This window comes from Zalophus californianus, chromosome 11 (assembly GCF_009762305.2).
Source record: "Zalophus californianus isolate mZalCal1 chromosome 11, mZalCal1.pri.v2, whole genome shotgun sequence".
Lineage (NCBI taxonomy): Eukaryota > Metazoa > Chordata > Mammalia > Carnivora > Otariidae > Zalophus > Zalophus californianus.
In genome coordinates this window covers 59785745-59809326 of record NC_045605.1, presented here as the reverse complement: position 1 = coordinate 59809326, position 23582 = coordinate 59785745, and the positions used below count along the sequence as shown (strand labels likewise).

The 23582-nt window shown below is 51.3% G+C and overlaps 1 protein-coding gene across 11 annotated transcripts; it reads right to left on the bottom strand.

The window, feature by feature from the left end:
* Positions 1–459: 459 nt before the first annotated feature.
* On the bottom strand, positions 460–23041 carry PGAP2 (post-GPI attachment to proteins 2). Of its 11 annotated transcripts, XR_003517680.1 has the most exons (10): positions 22922–22973; positions 18829–18930; positions 13990–14010; positions 10942–11116; positions 6777–6945; positions 2703–2955; positions 2467–2561; positions 1914–1976; positions 1710–1818; positions 1480–1496 (listed from the first exon to the last, which is right to left on the bottom strand). XR_003517680.1 is itself a non-coding variant. In XM_027581495.2 (9 exons), exons 3-9 carry the CDS (start codon positions 11104–11106, stop codon positions 1366–1368), a joined length of 990 nt encoding a protein of 329 aa, XP_027437296.1. In that variant the 5' UTR covers positions 11107–11116; positions 13990–14010; positions 22922–23041; the 3' UTR covers positions 460–1365. The 11 variants fall into 11 exon arrangements, 10 of the variants coding, with proteins under 10 accessions (XP_027437296.1, XP_027437295.1, XP_027437297.1 ...); XM_027581495.2 differs by lacking the exons at positions 1914–1976; positions 18829–18930 and adding an exon at positions 9469–9524 and having other exon boundaries at positions 460–1496; positions 2455–2561; positions 22922–23041; XM_027581494.2 differs by lacking the exon at positions 1914–1976 and having other exon boundaries at positions 460–1496; positions 22922–22967.
* Between the last annotated feature and the right edge of the window lie 541 nt (positions 23042–23582).

Below are 23582 nucleotides of genomic sequence, written 5' to 3'. Positions count from 1 at the left end.
GGAGGGGCCAGTCTTGCACTAGGGCCCAGCCACCGATTCTGTAGTGGACTGGGATGCAAAGTCTAAGGAAAAAACTCATCTAAGGCTCAGAAAGGGAGAAGCCGAGAGCCAGCAGCCTACAGGCAGGTGCTCACAGTCACACATTTGAGAGCTGTTCCCTTACATCCCCAAGGGGACAGGTCTTTACCAGATAGAGCTAGGGCTGGAAAAGCCTGTGCCTCAACCCAAGATAACCCAGTTACCCCAGCTACCAAGCCTAGAGCCATTACAGGGATAGCTCAGTCACTCCTACTCACCAAAATTGGGTCTTAGACCACCCGTAGGAGACTCCAGGCCTAAGGTGGGAAGCTGCTTGGAACCATACCCTGCCATGGACTTAGTCCCTCCAACCTGGAGCCTATCCCTCATCTCAGTTCCATGAAACAAAGACAAGCAAGCCTAGCCCAGGCTGTTGGGGGGGAAAAAAAAAAAAAACAAAAAAAATTTTTTTTATTTGAAATAAAATGTACAACCCAAAGAGGTCAGGGCGTGGGGCAGTAGGGAGATAAGGGGACACCAGAGAGCCCATTTGGGGGCAGGAATCTGCCCCTGACTCCACCCCACACCTTTGCCACAGAAGAAGAGTCTGTAAGCCAGAGATTGCAGAAGGGAAGGAAAATAGGTGCCGTACCAGTGCTTTTTCTGGAGCACGTCAGCCTTCAGGTACAGAACACCACCTCCACAAGGTGGTGTCAGAACCACTGGCAGAGCCCGTGCAAATCCTACAGCCCTCCTACCCCCCATCACCCACCCAGACACACCGCTAGGGAAGCGTACACACTAAACTGGAGGTGAAGTCAGGGCTAGAACAACTGAGCAAACTTAGCAGGGGACGGTGGCCCTAGGCCTGGGTGTGCGCAGGAGATGATTAGACACATTAGTCAAGCAAATGACCTGACCCGGTGGAGAGAAATGGCTGTGGTTTTCAGGTAGCAGCCACTGTTCAGTGGTCCCCGACCTCAGCAAGAGGCGGCTATGTAAAGGCCAAGAACCGGTGGTGGTTGTGAACCTCAGGACCTTTTTTAGCACCAGATGGTGGAGCTCTACTTCTAGCTGAGCCTCCTGGGGCCTCTCAGATAAAGGGTGATGCTGCTTGAAGGTTCCTCAGCCTTCAGGTGGGGTGAGGGAAAGGAGGAGGCCGCAGGGCTGCCTGAAGCCCTGTCCTGTGCCCTTCCTCCTTTCTTCGGCCCTGCCCCCCTCCCCCCGCCTCCCCCGCCGCTTCAGCAGGGCCCACAGAGGACACGGTGTGGGGAAGGCCAGAGTGCAGGGTCTTGTTTCTAGTTTCTGGGCAGTGGACCGCCTCCTTCCTAGCAGAAGAGAAAGGGTTTAGAATCGCTTTTCCTCAGGCTGGGAGGTAATGAGCAGCTCCTTGTTCCCGAAGTCCCACCAGGCCGTCATGTGGAATGCCATGTTGGTTAGGACAACAGTATACTCCAGGATGGCAAAAATGGTGTACACTGTCGTGAGAACACAAGAACAGAGCATGGTGAGCCTTCTGCCCCCACCCCACCCCCGGGGCCTCTTGCTAAATCACCACCACCACATCTCTACACAGGGAACACAGTGGCAGCAAGCCCCCAAGACCACTGCCATAGTAGCGCACACTACAGAAAACATGACATCTGTCCCATAGCCACTGTGACCACCTATGGATCCCAGCCTGGCCTCACCTCCAGCCTCACAATACATGTTGTGCCGGAAGTAGACAGCCAGCGCCGTGAAGAAGGAGATGAAGTTGATGATGAAAAGCCGCTGTTTCCAGTTGTAGGACTTGCGGTCCTAGGGGATGGGCTATCTGATCACTCTGTAGCCTGTTGGATGTGTGTGGACAGCCTCCCCTCTTGGCCCCAGTTCCTAAGGGCTGTGTCTCTTACCTCCCTTGGTTATGGAAGGGGGCACAGGCAAGGGCAGCAGGAATGATGGGCATGTTCATATCCCTGCATTTGGGAGGATAATGAGGCCAAGGAGCAGTGGTGTCCCTGCCCCTCCCACTTCAGCCAGATGGAATATGAAAGTTACCTGGAGTCACCCACCAACCTGATGCCTCCACATACTGTGGGGAGAAGAAAGGCGTGCGTGCGTGCGTGCGTGCGTGCGTGTTGGGGGAGGGGCACTGGAGGTAATACAGACCACAGACCCCTGACACTGTTCCTAACCCACAGCAGCCTGGGTGCTGTCCCTCGTCCTACCCCTACTCGGCGCCTCCATCTCTTCTATTTTCCAATCTCCCATACTGTCCGAACACAGTCCTAGATTCTGACGCATCGATCACCTTCCACTTGTCCCCAAGTCCCAGCCCCAGCCCGGATTCCCATGAGAACTCCGGTTCCCACCTCACCATTACCCAAATCCTGAGGACCGGTGTCCTTGATTTTCCTCTGGGCCGCCTGGAGCCCCACTAGGGGTAGACCGTACCTCCTGACTTACTGTGTGCTTCTTGGTCAGCCGCCAGAGAATGCAGGTGAGGAGCATGTGACTGAGGGATGAGGCGATGAACACAATGAAAGCATTTTCGTGGATGGCTGGAGGGAGAGAGGAGGGTTGGGAGCACGCACTGCAGGGAGCATCCAAACCCCTCCGTCTGAAGGTCCGAGGGAGGGAGGGTGTGGGGGCGACCCTCCCCAACCCTTCCCTGCTCCTCCTTCCCTCATCTGGGCACCCACTGAAGTCCTCGGAAGAGGAGACGTAGGTGAGCACTAGCAGCGCGAGGTTCTCCACAACGTTGAGGCCAAAGTTGAGGCGGCAAAGCGGGCGGTAGCCAGGACACGGAGATGCGCAGCTGAGGTAGTGGTTCCAGTAGGCGAAGGCCACCAGGAAGCGAGGCGCAGAGTGCAGGCCGATGCAGAAGCGCCACACGTAGCGCTGGGGCACCTCCCCACCGATGGCCGAGCTCACCGAAGGCAGGTAATTGGGCACCTAGAGAGTTGGGACCCGTCTGGTGGCAGGCCTCCACTGGCCCCACCCACCTGGAGAGCCTTCTCTCCCCCTATCAGAATCACCCTGGCTCTCAGAAGGCTCCACTGCAGCCCCTTCCCTTCCAGGAAGTCCTCCTTCATGCACCCCCAGAGCTCTCCTGGGAGACGTCCCCTGCCAGGTCCCAGTCGCCAGCGTGCTTGTTCTCATTCCCCAGGCAGCCTGGGGTGTGTGCAGGTACTTGATGGAACCTATACGTGGCTGCGGAAGCTGGAGACAGATTCAGATGCTCTCTGAGCCCACAGAACAGAGCTGCACCCTCGATAAGGCCTTGTGGGAGGTTCCATGAGCCCAGGACCCTAGACACAGTCTTGAGGACAGACCACCTGAGCTTCCCTGGGACAGTGCTGGATTCCTGGGCAGCCAAGACGTTCTTCTGACTCCTCCCAGCTTCCCTTATTCTTCTGGGTAGATATGCCAAGGTGCTAGAGGGCACTGTGAGATCCTGGGGGTGGGGGCTGGGTCAGAAGGGTACCCCCACCCTGATCATGTGTAAGAAAGTGGGTGCTCTTAACCTGGGATAAGCCTAAGAAAATGACCCCATTCTTGTTCATCTCTACCATTCATCTTTCTCAAAGCCTGGAATTCCTCCTTCCTCAAGGAACTGGAGCACTGTTCTTTAAGGTTGAGGAAGGAGGAGGAGGTCACACACACAGCTGTGAGGACTGGTGTGCTGTCTGCCCGAGAGGGTGAGAGGATGAGGGATGAGTGAACAACAGTGTAGATGCTGCCCAGAGAGCCAGGGCTAGGAGGACGGCCTCTCGGACTCCAGGGCCCAGAGCAGGGCCTCTACCTTTACTGTGCATGCAACTCACCGGGGATTGTGTGCGAATGTAGCCAGTCCGGAGTACGGGAATCTGCATCCCTAAAGGATTCCAGGACTGGAAGCTACCGGTCTGTTGCACACACTTTCTGTGGGCATTTTTTAGACTTTCGACAAGAGCCGGAGCAGGGCCAAAGCCCAGCGACTAGAGCAGGGCCAGTCTTCAGAGACGCAGTTCTGGAAGATCCCTTCCTTACGCTTCATGGGGATGCTGACTGGGTCTCCATCAAGGCTGGGAAGGTAGGCAGTGATGGAGACAGCTCACAGAGCAGGGACTGGCCTGGGGGATCACCAGCCAGGGGCGTCGAAGCCTTCACAGAAAAGGAGATAGATTTCCCCTCAGCACTATCAGAGGAAGCGATGTGCGGCGCTCTTGGAGAGAGGGCGCTGCTCTCAAGGCAACGGCTTGAGATACCACAGCTTGAGACGAGGCTTAGATGCTCACCCTGAGTGGTCAGTAAAGAGGCAGCATGGAGGGCGCCTGGGTGGCTGGTTAAGCGTCTGCCTTCGGCTCAGGTCATGATCCCAGGGTCCTGGGATCGAGCCCCACATCGGGCTCCCTGCTCTGTGGGAAGCCTGCTTCTCCCTCTCCCACTCCCTCTTCTTGTGTTCCTGCTCTCGCTATGTCTCTCTCTGTCAAATAAATAAATAAAATCTTAAAAAAAAAAAGAAAGCTTTTTCCTCCTTAAAAAAAAAAAAAAAAAAGAGGCAGCATGGAGGCTTTGGAGCCACACAAACCCGGGTCTGCATCCCATCTCTGCCTTTATTAGCTGAGTGGCCTTGAGCTGGTCACTTCACCTCTCAGAGCTTCAATTTCCTCGTTGGCAAAATAGGGATACTACCACCTACCTCGCAGGATGATTGCGAGTATTAAATATAACGTATGCAGAGCGTCTGCAGCATTTGGCACACAATGGCTACAGTGATGGCTTTCACAAGACCAACTTCCATGAAAAGCCTACAACTAGCTGGTGAGCTATGTGGTTCTTGAACATGGGAAGACTGCATATGAGCGAGAGGTGAGAATCATATCTTCGCCAGAGACTTCTGACACCTCCAAGCCTCCTAACTGTTCTGCCACTCTGAGTTAGGTCCCCTAAGTAAGGTTAGTAAGGGTGTTGCCTCCACTTCCTAGAATATTCATTCTGAAAACTCCCGCCCCAACCCCAGCTACTTTTAGGGGAGCAGAACCAGCATGAGTTTGTTTGTTTGTTTGTTTTTTCCAGCATGAGCTTTTAAAGCTTGGCTGGGAGAGCCCAGAGCCCTAACTGATGCTGGGAAACAGGTAAAGTGTAGAGATGGCAAAGAGCTGGGGGGACGCCTCAGGAAGAGGGAGATTTAGGGCCCTGTGGCTACTCGTGCCATCCTCATAAGCTCCTCGCAGATTAGGGGTGGAGGTAGGATGCTTAGACCAGGCATTTTCTATTATCTCTCTCCCCCGCCCAAATGCGTGCACGCGCACACACACACACGCACACGTGCATGATCAGGTATAGATATTCACATATGTCCCCCCATCCCAAGCACACAAGTTCCCCACTCACCAACTATGCCAGCAACATCAGGAGCTTATCAGAGACCAGGTACCCAGTTCACCCCAAGTCTCCCCATGAGCTCAGAACTAAGGGTACTGAGATGGGAACATAACCCCTTTTCACCAAGAACATAAACCCTACACTGGCATGGAAGATGTGGCTCGGTGGATCTGTGGCAGGGCAGTAGACCAGAAATTCACATGGTATAAAGGGTGAGGGTCCAAAAAATTTCCTACCATAGCACCTCGGATTTCACCATTAGAGATTCATTCCTTTGATAAAGTCCCCCAAAGTTATGGATGACTTTTCTGTCTACTGCCCTCATCCTTTGCCAAATGGACACAACCTCTCATCCCTATCAATTCAACCTGCTACCCTTCTCTGGACTCCATCCCTACCTCTCTATCTCATAGTCCCTATTTTAGCTCTGGTCTCCCCAGTAGCATGAACTACTACACTAGCCTCCTCACTGACCTCCCTATTCTTGCCCCCTGCCCTTACAACTGTTTTCTACTCAGGAGCCAGAATGGTCTTCTAAAGCATAAATCTGATCATGTCCCTTTCCTGCCTCAAATCATTCCAAAGCTCACCACTGCCCTCTGGATAAAATCAAAAGCTGTCAGCATGGCATTCACAAAATCCTTCTTTACCCACATAGCTGCAATGCCCCCTGCTTCAGGAAGGAAGTCTTCCCCAACATCCAGGCTAGATTAAGTGCTTCCTCTGGGCTCCGTGACCCCTGTGCTCCCCTTTACCACAGTGCCTCCCGTCTCACTCGGCCTGACCGTCTGTGTCTAGGACTGTCTCCTGTAGGATGAGCGGCTAAGGGTAAGTGCATGTCCAGTTCCATGCCCCTGACCCAGAACCTCTACCCCTGGGCCCTCAGAAAGGCCTGGTGGACTGCTCATGGAGGCAGGTTTCTAGCTAGCAGAGCCCTGAGTGGACACAGTTGTGGGGCCCGAGGCTGCCAGAGGGAGAAACCAAACTAGAAGATTCCAGGGCAGGGCTGGGGGCGGGGGGTGTCCTCTCAGGCCAGGCCCCTAGTCTGGACTAAAACCACCTATGACTTCTGGCTCCTGGCCGCATCTAACTCCCCAGTCCTGGCTTCCTTCCCAGTCTGGTCTTTCTTCAGCCTCCTCCTCCCTCTCATGGCCTCTCTTGCCTACTGCCCCCCCTCCCTCCCCTCTCTCCTCCGTTCCCTGGCACTCTCTGTAATCTTCTACTCTCACTGAGTCTCTCCCCACGAATTCCCCCAACTCCGACTTGCCCCCCACCATCCCTTCATCCCTTTCCCCTCTCTCTGACCCTCCGCCTTCTCTCCTACTCTCTGATTCCACTCTTAAGTCCATCTCCGCACCTGGCCCCGACCTGGCCCCGACCCAGGTGCGGGGGAGTGTGGCACTCACCCCACAGTCAGTGGCCACCGTGTACTCAAAGTGGAACACCAGGGACCAGATGACGCAGAAGAAGAAGCCGAACATGGGGAAAGTGATGACCCAACAGATCATGGCCGTGAAGCGGAGCCGGAACACAGTCCCGTCCGGGTCCAAGGGCTGTGAAGCCGCAGAGAACATCCTGTAGGGAGGGGTGCCCAAGCAGGGCGAGGGACACGACTTGGGGCCTGGTGGGGCACGTGGGCCTCGGGGAGTGAGGCCTTTTCCGGAGCTGGCTCCTCTGGGTAGAGGGGAAGAGCCAGAGTAGAAAGAACGTAAGGGGAAAAGGAAAGCGGTGCAAAAGATTAGGAGGTGCAGAGAGAGATGGGGCAGGGGCAGCCGAGTCAGGCAGGGGCAGCTCTTAGGAATGCCTTTGGCACAATGGTCCTGTAGGTCCACCTCTTGACGAGTCTGGAGAATAGAGGCTCCCCGTGGCCTGAACATGGGGAGTTCTGATGGGCCACCTCATTCTCAAGACTCTCATACCCACTCGGAAGGGTCAGAGGTAGAAAGGTTGCTATTTCTGTTCCACAGAAGGGGAGAACTATGCCAGGATCAAACATTCAAACTAAGGTCTCAGCCACCTGATAGCCTAAAGCTCCCAAGTCAAGGTTTTCTTCAGGTCAAATAACCTAAATAAAGGACCCTTGGCTCAGACTCAGCCCTCCCACTGACCCTGTCTGACCACATTCCTGCTCTTCACCCAAGTTCAACTAGGAACAGTGGGGGTGCCCAGAACATTTCACTGGGGCCACAGGCTGCCGACAGGCCCACCCCCAGGCTCAGAATGATCCAAGCCTCAGGCCAGCAGTACTGTCATCTCAAGATACCAAGGTCCCTGCAGAGGCCCAGACCTCCATCTCCTTCCTCTCTGAAAAGACTATGTCACCCAATCCAAAGGTTATGGGAATCGGAGGGTCACAGGAATCTCCTCCCCTCACCTTGAGCCTGTCTGCTGGGCCAGACCCAGACCAAGGGAACTGACTTTCTTCCACTCTCTTCTCCCTCTAGACAGAGAACTCCCTCCTCCCACCTCCCACTGCCCCAACCGCCATGACTTGCAAGCTGGGTTCCCTTTTGGGGGACAGACAGAAATGCTTTGTATTAAAAGGCCTAGGAACCAAACCTCCCTTGGGACACATACCTCCCTCCATTAAGGGAACCCCAGTCCACTAATCCAGCTCAGCATCAGGGAAATGGGGAAGGGGGCTCGCACTGGGCAACACTCACACTGGGTGCTGACAGATGGATCCGGGGCTTGGGTTGAGGGCTCTAGCGAGAATGAGACTATTCTAAGACAGGAGGGTCCCACCCCTAGCTTGCCAGGGCCTGCCCTCCCGCCCACAGAGCCCAGTTCTCCACGCCTGCCCAAGCACACAGCCCTCCCAGGACCAACAAGGCCATATCATAAACCCTGGAACACTCTGCAAAGATAAGAGTGATAGTGGCTAAGGTCAGCCTAGGGTAGCTTCCTTGCTAGGGATGGGTGTGGGGACATTTCTGAGGGCTGTGTCCTGGGACACAGGCGGGTTTCTGGGAAGGGAAAGGGAGAAAGCAGAATAGGATTTCACCCCTTTTTGTTGGAGCCAGAGTAGGTCTGTTGGGCCTCACTGGAGAGCTGGCTAATCTTAAGACAATAGATTCAGGATCCAAAAGAGATCTAGACGGGCCTGAATATGCGGTTATCAGTGTCCAGCCTGCTGTGCACGAACAGCTAACATCAGCTTGAGATGCCCTAACAGGGGCCTAACAGCCAGGAATGGGAATGTAATGGTACTGCCTTTGCCTCTACTGCCCGGGCCGTTTGAAGTCCTATGCCCACATCAGGGCCTTGTAAGGAGAGAACAGCGACCAACTGGAACAAGTCTAGGGGCGCATGTCCTGTGAGGGTTGCCCGAAAGAACTGGAGCTATGCTACCCAATAAGGGTAAACTCAGGGACCCCCCCCCCCCCACCAATTACTGCCGTCCCATCTCTGTAGGACTGGCTGGATGCCAGGAGGAGAAAGTAGCTCTCAGGCTCCCAAAGCAGAGCCAGTGCAAAAGCAGAGATTCACCAGAAAGAGAATGTATGCTCACTACAAGGAAGAGCTTGCTAATTGTTAGTTACTAGGCCTCCTTGGAATAGGCTGCCTGGAGGGGAAGCTCCCCATCACTGGGGATGTGCAAGCAAAGGCAAAGTCATCTAATGATAGATGCAGTAGACTAAGGTTACTTCTTTTATTCCTAGGATTGGCCATTCCTGGAATACTCTAGGTGAGAAATTCAGAGCAGACATCCCACCTGGACTGCCCCTAGGAGGCTCCAACATGGTCATCCCAGGGAGCGGGGACAAAAATCACCCCCTGGGTCACTAAGCTCAGTCCTGCCCTAGAGTGGCCAGGTACCTGTGCCACTATGCCTAGCTCCCTAACTTAGTATGCCAAGAATGGGGTATAGGTACGTCAGGTGTGCCGAGTTATTGATCCCATTAGCCTTCAGAAGCCAGCCATGAGGGGCAGAGCAAACAGCCTACTCCATTTAACTCCATACGCCATACAAATATTAAAATTTTCTGTATGGATTACATGGTACGAGGTATTCTTTTTCCCAGGGCATTGGGCTGGTGGGGGGGGGGTCCTGTTTATTTTTCAACAAATTCTTTCTGATTCAGATGTAGTGCCCACCTTGAAGGAGCTCCAGGTCTGGTGGGGAACAGAGACACAAACACGATGTGATAGAACTGTAGGAAAGATAAAACAGGGAACTCCCAGAGGAGGGAGTGATTAAGTTGGCCCCCAAGGAGGCTAGGGAAGGCTTTTCAAAGGAGGAGTCACTTGAGAAGGGTTTTGCAGGATACAGAGGAGTTGACCAGGGTGAGAGAAACATCTGAAGCATTATCTAAGGTGAAAACGAGCTCAGAAAAGGCCATTGGGTGGACCCTTTCTGATCCCCCACAGATCACCTGGTCACCCCCCTTTCCTTCCAGTTCTGTTCTTTCTGATAGCTCCCAGCCCTGGGTCTCATCACACTGGCTGCCCAGAGCTCAAGGCCGACATCTATCCGTTGACAAATCAAGGAGAGGGAAAACTTCAAGTCAAATGAACAAAGGAAGCAGGCCCCACTCCATACTGCCAGCCAGACCCCAGTCCTAGTCATAGCCCTATTTCTGGAGCAGATGCTCTTTATAGGGAGGCAGGAAGCTGAGCTGAGTGGGGGCCTTCAGAGCTCTCTCTGACGCTACTCCAACGGTCCATGTCCAGGCCCTGCCTCTTTTCCACCTCCAGCCCCTAAGCTCTTCCTCTCCTGCCCTGCCTTCCAACCTGACAAACTCCTTTTCCTCCTCTTCCTTCTGCTCCTCACCCTTCACATTTCCCAAACCACCTTCCTATTCTTCCTCTACCTGGAGCTCTACACTGGCCCTGAGAAGGAGGATGGGAATTATCAACCCCATTTTAGACATGGGGAAGCTGAGGCTCAGTCTCTGTGTCTCAGGTAATACAGAGTCAGTGGATGAGCGTGGAGGGTAAGAGAGGTCAGCACAGGCCTCACTCTCTTTACTCTGATATACTACAGAGAAAATGCACGTCTTTCCTCCTGGCCCAGCACGCCATACCCAGTCTGGAGGGTGCATGGCTGCCTATGGGAACGTAGCCCATACACACATATGGAACACACACACACACATCATCAGGCCCCCATCCAGACCTGCACAGACACAGTCTCGCCCACACACACATACAGTCGTGTCCCTATACACAAGTACACATAATCACATTCCCACAGAGACTGGCACAGCCCACAGTGCCACACTAAGAGGCTCCAGCACCTTCGAGCTCAGGCCTGTTCTCTCTCCATCCCTCACAAAAACCTGGGGCTCCTGAATCCGCCCCGCTATGAAGTAAGGATTGGGTTCTGGGTCCTAGGGCTGCCCAACTTCAGTGACTGCAGGCCCTAGTGACCTCCACAGAAAGTGGCAGAAGGCTAATTCCTGAGACCCCAATTTGCAGGCACCTTAACCCCCAGCAGCCCAAACTGTTTGATGGACCTCACGGGAGGGCTCACTAATCCTGTAACAATAGAATCAGGATCCAAAAGAGATCCAAATGGGCCTGAGGATGAGATATCGTTCCCCGACCCCGCCCCTGTGCAAGCCCTACCCCACAGTGTGTGGCCGTAGTCTCCTTGAAGTGGAAGAGCAGGGACCAGAAGATGCAGAAGAGGAAGGCGACAAGTGGACAGCAGACCGTGGCCAGGGCCACCAGGGTGAAGCGGAGCCGGACCAGGGTCCCATCCCGGTCCAGCGGCAGTGGGACCTGGTACATCTTGTCAGACCTGGGGATGAAGTAATGTGCTGTCAAGACCCAAGGCAGCAAGGTCGGGCCTCAGTGGCAGAGCCAGCCCTTGTGCTCAGTCCTCAGCTTAGCTGTGCTATGGGGTGAAGGGTCTAAGAAGAAAGCCATCTAGCCCCTAAGTTTGGACAGCTCACGCCCTGAAGAAGACTGAGAATCCCAAGAGAATAGTCATCCTCAATTTCAGAGTAAAGACAACAAACCCAATCTGTGCTAAAGCGAAGCTTGAACAGATTGGGAGAACTTCTTCTCCCTTATAGCTGGCTTTACAATAACAGCTGGTTTAACTGGTCTCTCTTGTTTCAGGAACCAACCCTAAAACTTCTCCGTGGACAGAATGGCCCATCTCCTCCCACCGGCCTTTGAACCTCCAGGCTTCAGGGCCTCCCATCAGCTTTCCCTGCTTCACCCACTGGCCCAGGGCTTTCTGTACCTTCAGTCCCTTCCCAGGCTCTGTGTGCCTGCACCCTAGCGCACAGCAGCAAGGACTCCATGGAAGCCAATAGAGCCCGGAGCCCCTGCTCGACCCCGCCTGCTGCCTCACGTGCTCTGAGGGTGAAAGGCTTTGCAGAATCAGGCCTAGTGCTAGCCTGGGCTTGCTGTTTGCTGGAAAGAGCTGCCTTGTCAGCTTCTGGAGGCTTCCCAGTACCCATAGGGCCTGTCCATCCCCCTCCAGGGATGAAGTAAAGGCTCCTGAGGATTGTGACTCCCCCTTCAGATGAGGATAGGAAGGTCAGCAACTATAATAACCAAGTACACACCAACAATCCCAAGCTCCCTCAGTGCACCGAAGGTGAAATTGAGGCCAAGAGAGGAGGAGGACCTGCTCAGGGTCACACGACAACTTGAAGGAAGAGCCAGCAGTGGGGAGATGTGGGGCCCACAGGGTCACAAACTACAACCCCAGCCTTCTTTGACTCCTTCCTCTCTGGGCCAGAAGTCTAGGCAGAAAGGTCAGGTTAGGTCAGATTAGGAGGGGAGAGAGAAGGGGTGCCTGTCCATAAGAGAAAGAAAGGCAAATCAAATCCTATATAGATGAGTCAGGGAGCCCTGTCCCCACTGCAAAGACAGAGAAACCAAGATGCAGAGAGAGAAAGGTCCTTCCTCAAAGCCTGATGCTGAGCCTGACGGACAGCCATCCTTGGAACTTAGGCTTCTTGTGGCCAAACTAGGGCTGGCTCCAGATTCATAAAGAACCTGCCCTTCTGGGCTCAAAGGTCTTGCCAGATCAAGCCCCAACTCTTCCTGGGCCCAGCCTCAGGAAGCACCTCCTGGCATTCCAGAACCAGGTGAATAAGCCTCTGTGTTTTCCATCTTCCCCCACCTGCCTCTCTGCCAGGCCCAATTAGGGCTGCCTGCTCCAGTGGCCCAAGCTCCTTTCTCTCTTCAAGGGCCAGGGATCTCCCAGGGGAGTTGGAAGTGGCCCTGGTGACAGCCAAATCAAACACGTTTCTTGGATCATCCCCAAATGGACTGTAATCCCCAGAGGCCCCAGAAGGGGAGCAACTTCCCCACCCAGTCCGAACCCTGATTCTGTGCTTATAGCATCACCAGCCCCCTCCCGGAAGCCAGCGGCTCTAGATCCCTCAGGAACCACTGGGATGCCCAAACTGAAGACCAGATCCTCCGGGAATGAACAGGCACTGCCCAAGGCAGGGGGTGGGTAAAGAGGCTGGAGGAATGGTCTCTTCCACAGCTTGGAGGTATGCCTGGCTTCTCTTTTAGCTGTGTGACCTTGGACAAGCCATCTAACCACTCTGGGCCTTTTCCCACAGCTGTGCAACATGAAGATCATGTGGTTTAGATTACTAATAAGGCCATTCCAACATGGCCATTTTACTTCTCTGGGCCTCAGGACAGGGAGCTCACTACCTGAAGGGCAGCTGTTGAGTCCCAGTCAGCTCTTAACTTCTTCACAGGGACTACTCGGCTGGCTACCACTTTCTCAGGAGTACCCCTACCTAATCTCCAAAGGTCCCAGAGATCTTCTCAGCCTCCAGCACCTTCTGAGTCTGAGGCACCCTGAACAGCACTTGATACACTTGATATACAGTGTTTCTTGTAACCCTGACTATAATTCTATGAGGTAGGCCCTATAGCCTGTGTATTTCCATTTTACAGCAGAGGAAACTGAGGCTGAGGGAGGTTTAAAAGACGTGCCCAAGGTCACAGGCTAATAATTGGCAGTGGTGGGATTTGGAATTACTTTATGGGGTTCCAGGGCTCCCCCATACCTCCAACCCCGGCACCTAAAGAGAAATCCCAACCAGCAGTCCCTGTGAAGTGAAGCGAGAGCTCAACCAATGCACACCTAGCCACTCTATGGGGGAGCAGGGAGTGGGGGAAGGGTTAGTTCAGAAGTCGGCACAGCAGAAGATCCTGGGCAGGCACCAGCACCGCCAGAACGTGGGGCTGGGCCTTGAGGAGACAGGACCGCGTGGCGGAGCTCCCCCAAGTGGGGCTGCCCGGCAGTCCGGCACACCCATCCCCATACTCACCCAGGATGTGGCGGCGAGGAGGCCGCGCTAGCGCAGACCGGGCGCTGGGGGAACCCGAGGGGAGCCCAGGCCCAGCCCCCGGGCAAGCGGCGGGGGGGTGGGGGGGGAGAGGGCGGGCGGGAGCGGGAACGGCGGGGGCGGGGCCAGCGCGCTTGGGGAGGAAACTGCGCCCAGATCCTCCGTTGGCCCCTCCCCCTCCCCCACCTCTGCGGACCTAGACCCTTGATCCGGCCTCCCCTGGTGCCATGTCTCTCCAGCTCTCTTAGTCGGCCCCACTAATTCCCGCTGCGTGGGGGCAGCCGGAAGAGCCCCGGACCCCTGGGTTTGACACGTTGGATAAGCCACCTTGTCACCTTACCTCTCAGCTGTGTTCCATCACCTGTTGGAAGAACATAAAATTAATTCAACAGGGCCCCGAATTCCCTCATTTCCTAACCTCAGTCCCTCCTGCCCACGCCCCCATTCTAGCCGAATTATCAGCCTCGCCCTTCTGAAACATTACAACAGTTTTGCCCCAGCCTCAGCGCCCGTCCCCCTAACTTTGCTCCCCAGAGCCGATTCGCGCAAAGGGAAGAGAACCTTTTGGGTAGAGAGATCAGTGAGGCCCACCCCAAAAGCTCTGGGCCAGAGCTGTTCCCGCCTTTGATCAGGAGAGGGCGCCCTGTCCTGTCCGATATAACAGAGCAAGGATCTCCTCCACCCCACTTTCCCACTCATCCCGGGTCTCTCTCCGCCCAGAGAGGGCTGATCCCCAGGAACCCGACGAGGGCTCTTGGGGTTGTCAGGGCACCTGCAGGGGGTGAAGGGCCTCTGAGCTAGACATGGTCACCATCACATTTTCCTATTTAAATCCCCACGGTAATAATTAGCATATTTTGAGCACCCTCTGTCTTTCAGGGACTTTTTTTACTTTTTATGCATTATCCCATTTAATCCTCATAAAAACCCCATGAGGTACGGGCGCCTGGGTGGTTCATTCGTTAAGCATTTGCCTTCGGCTTAGGTCATGATTCCAGGGTCCTGCGATGGAGCCCCACATCGAGCCCCGCATGGCCTCCCTGCTCCCTAGGAAGCCTGCTTCTCCCTCTCCCACTCCCCCGGCTTGTGTTCCCTCTCTCGCTGTGTCTCTGTCAAATAAATAAATAAAATCTTAAAAAAAAACCCATGAGGTAGATACTATTAATATCCCCACTTTACCAATGGAAAACAGAAAAGGTATGTTACCTATTCACACAGTTCTAAATGTCAGAACCAGGATGGGGGTCTGACACCTGAGGCCATTCTCTTAATCCCTATACAGTTGACCCTGGAACAACAAGAGTTTGAACAGCACAGGTCCACCTTATATGTGGATTTTTTTTTTTTTTTGGTACAGCACAGTATTGTAAATGTATTTTCTTTTCCCTATGACTTTTTTTATAAAGTGTAATTCCATTTTTTTATTTTATTATTTATTCATGAGAGACAGAGGGAGAGAGAGAGAGAGAGAAACAGAGGGAGAAGCAGGCTCCCAAGGAGGGGGGAGCCCGATGCGGGACTCGATCCCAGGACCCCGGGATCGTGACCTGAGCCGACGGCAGACGCCCAACCATCTGAGCCACCCAGGCACCCTCCTTATGACTTTCTTTAAAATATATATATATATATATTTCAAAGTAGGCTCCGCACATGGGGCGCCTGGGTGGCTCAGTCATTAAGCGTCTGCCTTCGGCTCAGGTCATGATCCCAAGGGTCCTGGGATCAAGCCCCGCATCAGGCTCCCTGCTCCTCAGGAAAGCCTGCTTCTCCCTCTCCCACTCCCTCTGCTTGTGTTCCCTCTCTCGCTGTGTCTCTCTCTGTCAAATAAATAAATAAAATCTTAAAAAAAAATAAATAAAATAAAGTAGGCTCCATATGCAACATGGGGCTCAAACTCAAGGCCCCAAGATCAAGAGCCACATGCTGTACTGACTGCACCAGCTAGGCACCCTCTCTTCCTTATGATTTTTTTTTAACTCTCTTTTTTAAATTTTATTATGTTATGTAAATCACCATACATCATTAGTTTTTGATGTAGTGTTCCATGATTCATTGTTTGCGTATAACACCCAGTGCTCCATTCAGTATGTGCCCTTCTTTATGATTTTCTTAGTAACATGTTCTTTTCTCTAGCTTACTTTATTGTAAGAATACAGCATATGAAACATATACAAAATATGTGTTAATCGACAGTTTGTTATCAGTAAGGCTTCGGTCAACAGTAGGCTATTTGTAGTCAAGTTCTGGAGGAGTCAAAAGTTATACATGGATTTTTGACTGTGCCAGGGTTCAGCACTCCTCACCCCTGTGTTGTTCAAGAGTCAACTATATAGGCGCGCCTGGGTGGCTGAGTCGGTTGGGCATCTGCCTTCGGCCCAGGTCATGGTCTCGGGGTCCTGGGATCTGGCCTGCATCAGGCTCTCTGCTCAGCGGGGAGTCTCCCTCTCCCCCCCTCTCTCTCTCTCAAATAAATGAATAAAATCTTAAAAAAAGGAGTCAACTTATAATGTTAACCCCACAAGGTAGCTATAATCACCACCGTGGGGATACAGATTTGATGAACCTACCAGAGCTCTTTTTCATGCATTCACTCTTCTTCATTCACTCAGCTTAGGCCCTCTCTGTGGCTGGCCCTAGCTGGGCAATGGTGGGGACCCAGAGATATCTCACTCCTGGGGGCTCCAAGTCTGGAGGGGCAATGTCTTTTTTTTTTTTTTTTAGATTTTACTTATTTACTTGTGGGGCGGGGAGCACAAGCAAGGGGAGCAGCACGCAGAGGGAGAAGCAGGCTCCCCGCTGAACAAGGAGCCCGATGAGGGACTCAATCCCAGGACCCTGGGATCATGACCTGAGCCAAAGGCAGACGCTTAAACGCTTGAGCCACCAGGCGTCCCTGGAGGGGCGATGCCTTATTCTAAAAACTTCTTTTGTCAACCTTGAACTCACCTTCACCCTGTCCTGTAAGGCTCCAGGACAAATGAACAATTAGTAAAACTTTACTGAAAGAACCACCTCTTTTTAGTTTCATTAACTAGATGTAGGTTTCCTACCTTAGGGTTTCGTGTCATCCCTTTTTGTCTAGCTCCAACCCACAGATGCCTGCTCCTGGCCTTTATTCTGTCTTGACACCTGGTCTGTTCCTTTGGCTCTAAATACCATTCCCTGAGGCTGGGTCCCTTCTCTCTGCCGCTAGACTACCCCCAAACCTGAAACTCGAGGTGCATTAATCTTGCCTTTAATTCTTTGGTGACTGGGGCAATTCACCATACAGTCCTGAATCTCGGTTTCTTCACCTGTAAGATGGTTTTAGGAATATCCACAGCACAGGGTTGCTGTGAGAATTAAATGAAGTAAAAGAGCAGTGTGCCAGGCCTGCAGAAGATACTCACTACATCATGGCTCTTAGGACCCGATGTGGAAGCTACAGCCTGAACTCTCCTGACTGAGCCTTTTCCGAACCGTGTGACCACAGCTGTCACTGACCCGCTCTGAATCCATTTATTCCACTGCCAGTTCAAAAGTCTATCACCTACCTTGATTTATGTGAGGAAAAGTAGAAGAGAAGAATGAGTTCTTACTATGTGCCAGGAACTTTCTGTACACTGTCTTTTTTTTTTTTAATTTTATTTATTTATTCATGAAAGACAGAGAGAGAGAGGCAGAGGGAGTAGCAGGCTCCCAAGGAGCAGGGAGCCCGACGCGGGACTCGATCCCAGGACCCTGAGATCATGACCTGAGCTGAAGGCAGACGCTTAACCATCTGAGCCACCCAGGCGCCCTTCTGTACACTTTCTAATTTGATCCTCTTAATAATCCGCTGAGGTAAATTTGATGGAATCTATTGTACCGATAAAGAAGTTGAACAAGCATCTAAGCCTCCAGTCTCGCCTTCATTCAACGGGCACTCAGTGTTTGCCTAATGGGCATTTGCCCATTGTCCGAGTAGGGGCTGCTGCTGTTGAAGCCTTCTAGTGTCTCCTGTCCTCCTGGTTGGTTTGCCTGGGGCCTGGACATACCCCAAAGAGGCCTGTGTTGAAACGGCACCACAACTTTCCAGCTCTGGCCACATCACTGCTCCACTCCCCCTGTCCACACACACATACCAGATAACCCAAAGCTGACCAACCATTTATTTACAGGGATGTTCCAGCCCCCAGTAGCACAGGGACAGTGTAGAGATGGGAAGTGGAAGAGAAGTGAATGTGGGATGCAGTTGTCAAGGAAAGCTCCCTGTGGATCTCCTTCACTGGCCTCCTTGCCCTTCTAGCTCTTCATCATCCTCCACTTACAGCCACATAGGCTCTTGAAACGCAGATCTGAGCATGTGCCTCCCTTGCTGCAAACTTTAGTAACTCCCTACAGCTTTTAGGATCAAGAGCAAATTCCTTAGTGTGGTATTCAACTGTCCTTCATAATCTGGTCATCCTCTACTCTAGCAAACAAATATCTTACATTCTAGCTACACTCACTTCTTCCATGAGCTTTGCTCAACTTCCTCCTCTCTCCCTAGGCACCATGATTTGCCCATCTCCCCACTCCACAGGAAGCTTTAGAAGTCCATCACACCTTTATTAGCACTGACCGCAATGTAGTGAAATCATTTGTTACGTGTCTGTTTCCCCCACCTTCCTGGGAGCTCATTTAAGGATGGAATTCTCACCCATTTCATTTATTTCTGAATCTCTCAGCTTGGGCCAGGGACAGACACAGTAGGAGCCCAGAAAATATTTATTGGGTTGATTTACTTGAACTGGGTTTTGAAAGATGGGCAGGATTTAGATATATCAAGAAGAGATTTACAAACTGTAAGAAAAGTCTTTGAGGAAAGATTGTTGTTGTAGGGGGTAGAGGCAGAGTAGCATGGCTGGGGGTAGGTAAGTAAAGAGGGAGGGACACAGTGCTCAAGACATCCAGTTTCAGGCCAAAATCTGCCCCTGCCTCCTGGGCAGCCGCAGGAAAGTCTTCCAAGGTTGAAGTGGAATTGTTCTGTGTTCTTTCTAGAGATCTTTCTCACTGTAGAGACATCTTTCTTGGATGGCTTCAAACTACCCACCCCAGGCTCACCCATCTTGCCCTAGGCCCATTCTGCCTCAAATTGTAATAAATCTTCACCTCATTCTGTTCTTCATTGTTCAACTTTCTTTGGATCAACTTTCTAGGATGAAGTCCCCGTTTTTACCTCTGGATATACTGAGCTCTTTCCTGGTCCTACATCTTTGTTCTTTCTGTTCATCTGGCCTGGGATACTTCTTTTTCTCCATCTCAGCAAACTGTACTCTGCCTATAAAGGTATTAATTAGCGTCACACTTAGGAATGCATGTGGTAACTTCTAGAGAGATGACAAAATAATATAAGAAGAGGATTTAATTTCTAAACTGGTACAGGAGGAAAAATGAAATAATCCAAAGAATGTTAAGAAAGCAGAGATTTAAATGGAAAATAAGCAATTGGAAAGATGGTTAACATCATTAGTCTTTAGGGAAATGTTTATGAAAACCACAATGAGATGTCACTTCATAGCCCCTCGGATAGCTATAATAATAATAATGAAAGGAAAATAGCAAGTGTTGGCAAGGACATGGAGAAATTGGAACCCTCATCTACTATTAGCGGGAATGTAAAAGAGTGCAGCCACTTTGGGAAACAGTCTGGCAGTTCCTCAAAAAGTTAAACATAGAGTTACCATAGGACCCCAAAAGTCCACTCCTAGGTATAAACACGAGAGAATTGAAAACATACGTCCACACAAGAACTCATACACAAGTGTCCATAATAGTATGATTCACAGTAGCCACAAGGGAGAAATTCAAATGTCATCCAACATTTGGATGTATAAATGAAATGTGGCTTATGCATAAAATGGAATGTTATTCTACCATAAAATGGAATGAAGTTCCAATAAGTGCTACAACATGAATGAACCTTGAAAACATTATGTTAAGTGAAAGAAGTCAGGCACAAAGGCCACATGTTGTATGATTCCATTTATAGGAGATGTCCAGATAGGCAAATTCATTGAGACAGAAAGTAGAATAGTGGTTGCCAGGGACTGGGGGAAGGGAGAGATGTGGAATGACTGCTAATGGTCTGGGGTTTCTTTTTTGGGCTTATGAAAATCTTCTGGAATCAGATAGTAGTGATAGTTGCCCAACTTTGTGAATATAGTTGACCCTTGAACAATACAGGTGTTAGGGGTGCTAACCCCCCAAAGTCCAAAATCCAAGTATAACTTTTGACTCCCCAAAACCTTAACTACTAAGAGCCTACTGTTGACCAGAAGCCTTAACACATATTTTGTATGTCATATGTATTATATACTGTAGTCTTACAATAAAATAAACTGGAGAAAAGAATACATTACTAAGAAAATCATAAAGGAGAGAAAATACATTTACAGTACTGTACTGTATTTATTGAAAAAAAATTCTCTTATAAGTGGACCTACCCAATTATATGCTATTTATAAATATCATTATTCCTTATCAAGTTGTAGGAAAAGAAGAAGGAAATCAACATTTACTGGGTGCTTACTATGTGTCAAACATGCGCACAGTCCTTTGCAAATTCCCTTATTTGACCTTTACAACAACCTTACAACATGGGAATTTTGGTGCCCATTTTATAGACAAGAAAGCTGGGTCACAGAACAGTTCAATAATTTGTGCAGGGTCTAAAAAGTAGTGAGACTGGTACTTGAACTTAGCTGTTTGACTCCAATTCTGCCACTCTTTCCAATGTACCACATAAGAAATCTAGACCATCATTCTGAAAGGAAGTCTCTTGCCCTTCCTTGATTCTGTGGTCCATAAGGGTCCTGTCTCCTCCCTGAGCACCAATGCTTCAAAGCTGCATAGGGTGAGTTCTCAGAGTATGTTTGTGAGAGACTGTGGGTTCCTAGGACAGACTTGCCTTTGCTTTGTCTCTCTTGGCCAAAGCAGAGTGTTGAGCTGTGGACCTCTCTGGGCTTCTGATGCCCAGGAGAGGGCCTGGCTCAGCAAGCTTTTGTGAGCATGCACCAAACTCCTTTTCTTTAGAGGGGAAGAAGGAAGATGATGATAATCAAAGGGGTTCAGGGGTGCCTGGGTGGCTCAGTTGGTTAAGCAACTGCCTTTGGCTCAGGTCATGATCCCAGGGTTCTGGGATTGAGCCCCACATTGGGCTCCCTGCTCCTTGGGGAGCCTGCTTCTCCCTTTCCCCCTGCCTGCCGCTCCCCCTCTTGTGCTCTCTCTCTCTGTCAAATAAATAAAATGTTAAAAAACAACAACAACAACACAAAGGGGTGTTATGTGAATTGGGCAGAGGAAGAGTATGTGGTCCACAAAGTCCTTCCTAGGACAGAGAACCTAATGAGAAGTCCTCCTATGTAGAAATCACCAGAGTTATAGGAAATTTCTCCCTGTGGCACCCCTCATCCAATGTCTCTCCCTCCAGTCTTCCCACAAGTACGCATTATTTAAGGATCCCAGCTCCTATATACCTGCTAGTACTTTGGACTGAATGTATTTACTTATTCATTCATAACAAACTTCTGAGCCCCATTTCTGTGTCAGAATCAATGTCAGAATATTAAGAATGGGAACTCCTTGGTATTTAATTAATTTATTTAATTTTTATTTTTGAGAGTGTCCACGCATGCGCGTGAGTGGGGGGGGGAGGAGGGGCAGAGGGAGAGAGAGAATGTTAAGCAGGTTGTATGCTCAGTGTGGAGGCCGATTCAGGACTTGATCTCAAGACCCTGAGATCATGACCTGAGCTGAAATCAAGAGTCAGATGTTTAACTGACTGAGCCACCCAGGTGCCCCAGGAATTCCTTGACATTTTTTAAAGAATGGGAAAAATTATCATTTATAGAGGGCTCACTGTATACTGGGTACCATACTAGATGCTTTATCTCGTTTAATTCTCTCAACAACCCTAAAATTACAGTTGTTACCCTCCTTTTACAGACAAGGAAACTGAATTCAGGTGTTAAGAAATTTGCCCAAGTTCACACAGCTAATAAATGGTTGGGCTCAGATTTAAACCCAGGGTTCACTGACTCAAAAGTCTCAACTTGTACTATTATTCTACTTAAGACAATAATTCACTCATTCATGGGTCAAACATTTAATGTGGACCTATACTGTTTGCCTGGCGTTAGGGACACCAGAATAAATAAGTAGTGGAGAGGCTTAATCATAGTTGGGTTTCAGGACTGGAGGGTGAGAAATCAAAGTTTCAGTAGGGCAGTGAGGAAGCTACAGTAAACTATCCAGGGAGAGCTAATGACTTTCTAATGTAGAACACAGGCAAGTGGAGGAAAGGAAGGGATGTTTGGACGCAGAAGTGGGGGGAAAGTGGCTGGAGTCAGACGTTTAAACTAGCTTTACTATTTGACCATCCATATATTTATTTTTTTTTTCCTTTGAGCATCTACTGAGCACCTACAATGTACCAGATTTCTCCTATCCATTATCTTATTTCATCTTTACAACCATTCCACTTCTTGACAAATTAGTCAATTATTTCTAATCCCTTGCTACCGTCCAACACTCAGAGGGATTTAAATTCATCTACTTTGGGGCAGAGCCCATTTCAGTTTTGTACTGATGTTCCAGGAGAAGGTGGTGGTGGAGAGGTAGCCTGAATAGGTTTTGCTTTCTGAGCACAGTCCCTGCTATTCTGTGTGGGACCCTCAGTCACTATGTCTATTTTCTAGAACATGCTCAACCTTCCCGCCCTGTAATATCAAGTGGGGGAGGGGGAAGAAACCCAAATGAGTAAGACGCAGCTCTGACCTCTAAGAGCCTGGGCACAGAAGACAGAAAAGTAAATAACAGGATACAAAGTGACAAGGCTGTAACAGAAGCCTGCCCAAGCATTAGCCCAACTCTCTCAGAGAGATCCGGTAATGTATCCCAGAGAAGGTGGGAAATATTTGAACCTGGCCTTTAAGAATAAATAGGAGTTCCTAAAGTGCAGGTGGTTAAGAAGTTGCAAGAATCCTCATTTGTAACATAGCCTACGCTGAGCCATTTCCTTAGGGCATGCTTATAGTGTCTATTCTAGGGATTCAGAGAGGGAAAGGTTGTGATGGGGCCGGCATGGGTTGGGAAACCAGGAGGCCAGGTTTTGGGGCCTCAGAGCAGCTGCAGGCAAGCTACTCAGAGAGACCTCCCAGGAGGGCCCTCCAGCTCCGCACGTGGTCTGGCCAGGAAGTGCGGGCAGGACTACGGGGAAGCCTTCCCATCACCGCCCGCGGACTGGGGCTAGGAAAGGGTAGAATAGTTACCATGCCATCCTGGAGCCTCCCTTCTGATTGGCCCGAGTTTCAGCAGCCCGACTGTCTCGGCTCCAAGGCAGGGGGCGGAGCCTGGGTATAGCGTCACCACCTTTCTCCCACACCCCGCCCAGTGCACCCCAACGCAGCCACTCACAAGCCCACTTCTAGGGGGCCCTGTATGACATCACGACCCTCCCCCAGCCAATCGCGGCAGAGAGGGGCGAGACTCCATGTCCCTCCCACCGCCCCACCCCTTTCCTCTCCGTAACTCCATATGTCCCTCCTCTTCCCCCTCTCCCCTTCTCCCAAAGACCGCCCTCACGTTCGGTTTCAAAAGATTCGTTGCCCAATGAATAACAGGGCGGGCTTAGAGTGGCGGAGGCGTCTGCCAATGCGCAGACAGCGAGGGCGGAGCGCCCGGAGCGAGCCTCTGACGGCGGGCGGCGTGTGACGCAGTCGGGCCCTGTGCGCGCTGCGCCCGAAGCGGCGGTCGGTGGCGGTGGCGGTTTCGTGGCGGCCGCGCGCTGCTCTCTGAGCGGCGGGCGGCGGACGGGCCTAGTCCTTCACTCCTGACACTTCCCTTCCCCCGCCGCACCGCGGTAAGTCGGGAACCCAGGCGGTGGCGGCCCCGGACCGACAGGCTCCTCCTCCCCTCGGGGCGGGCGGGTGC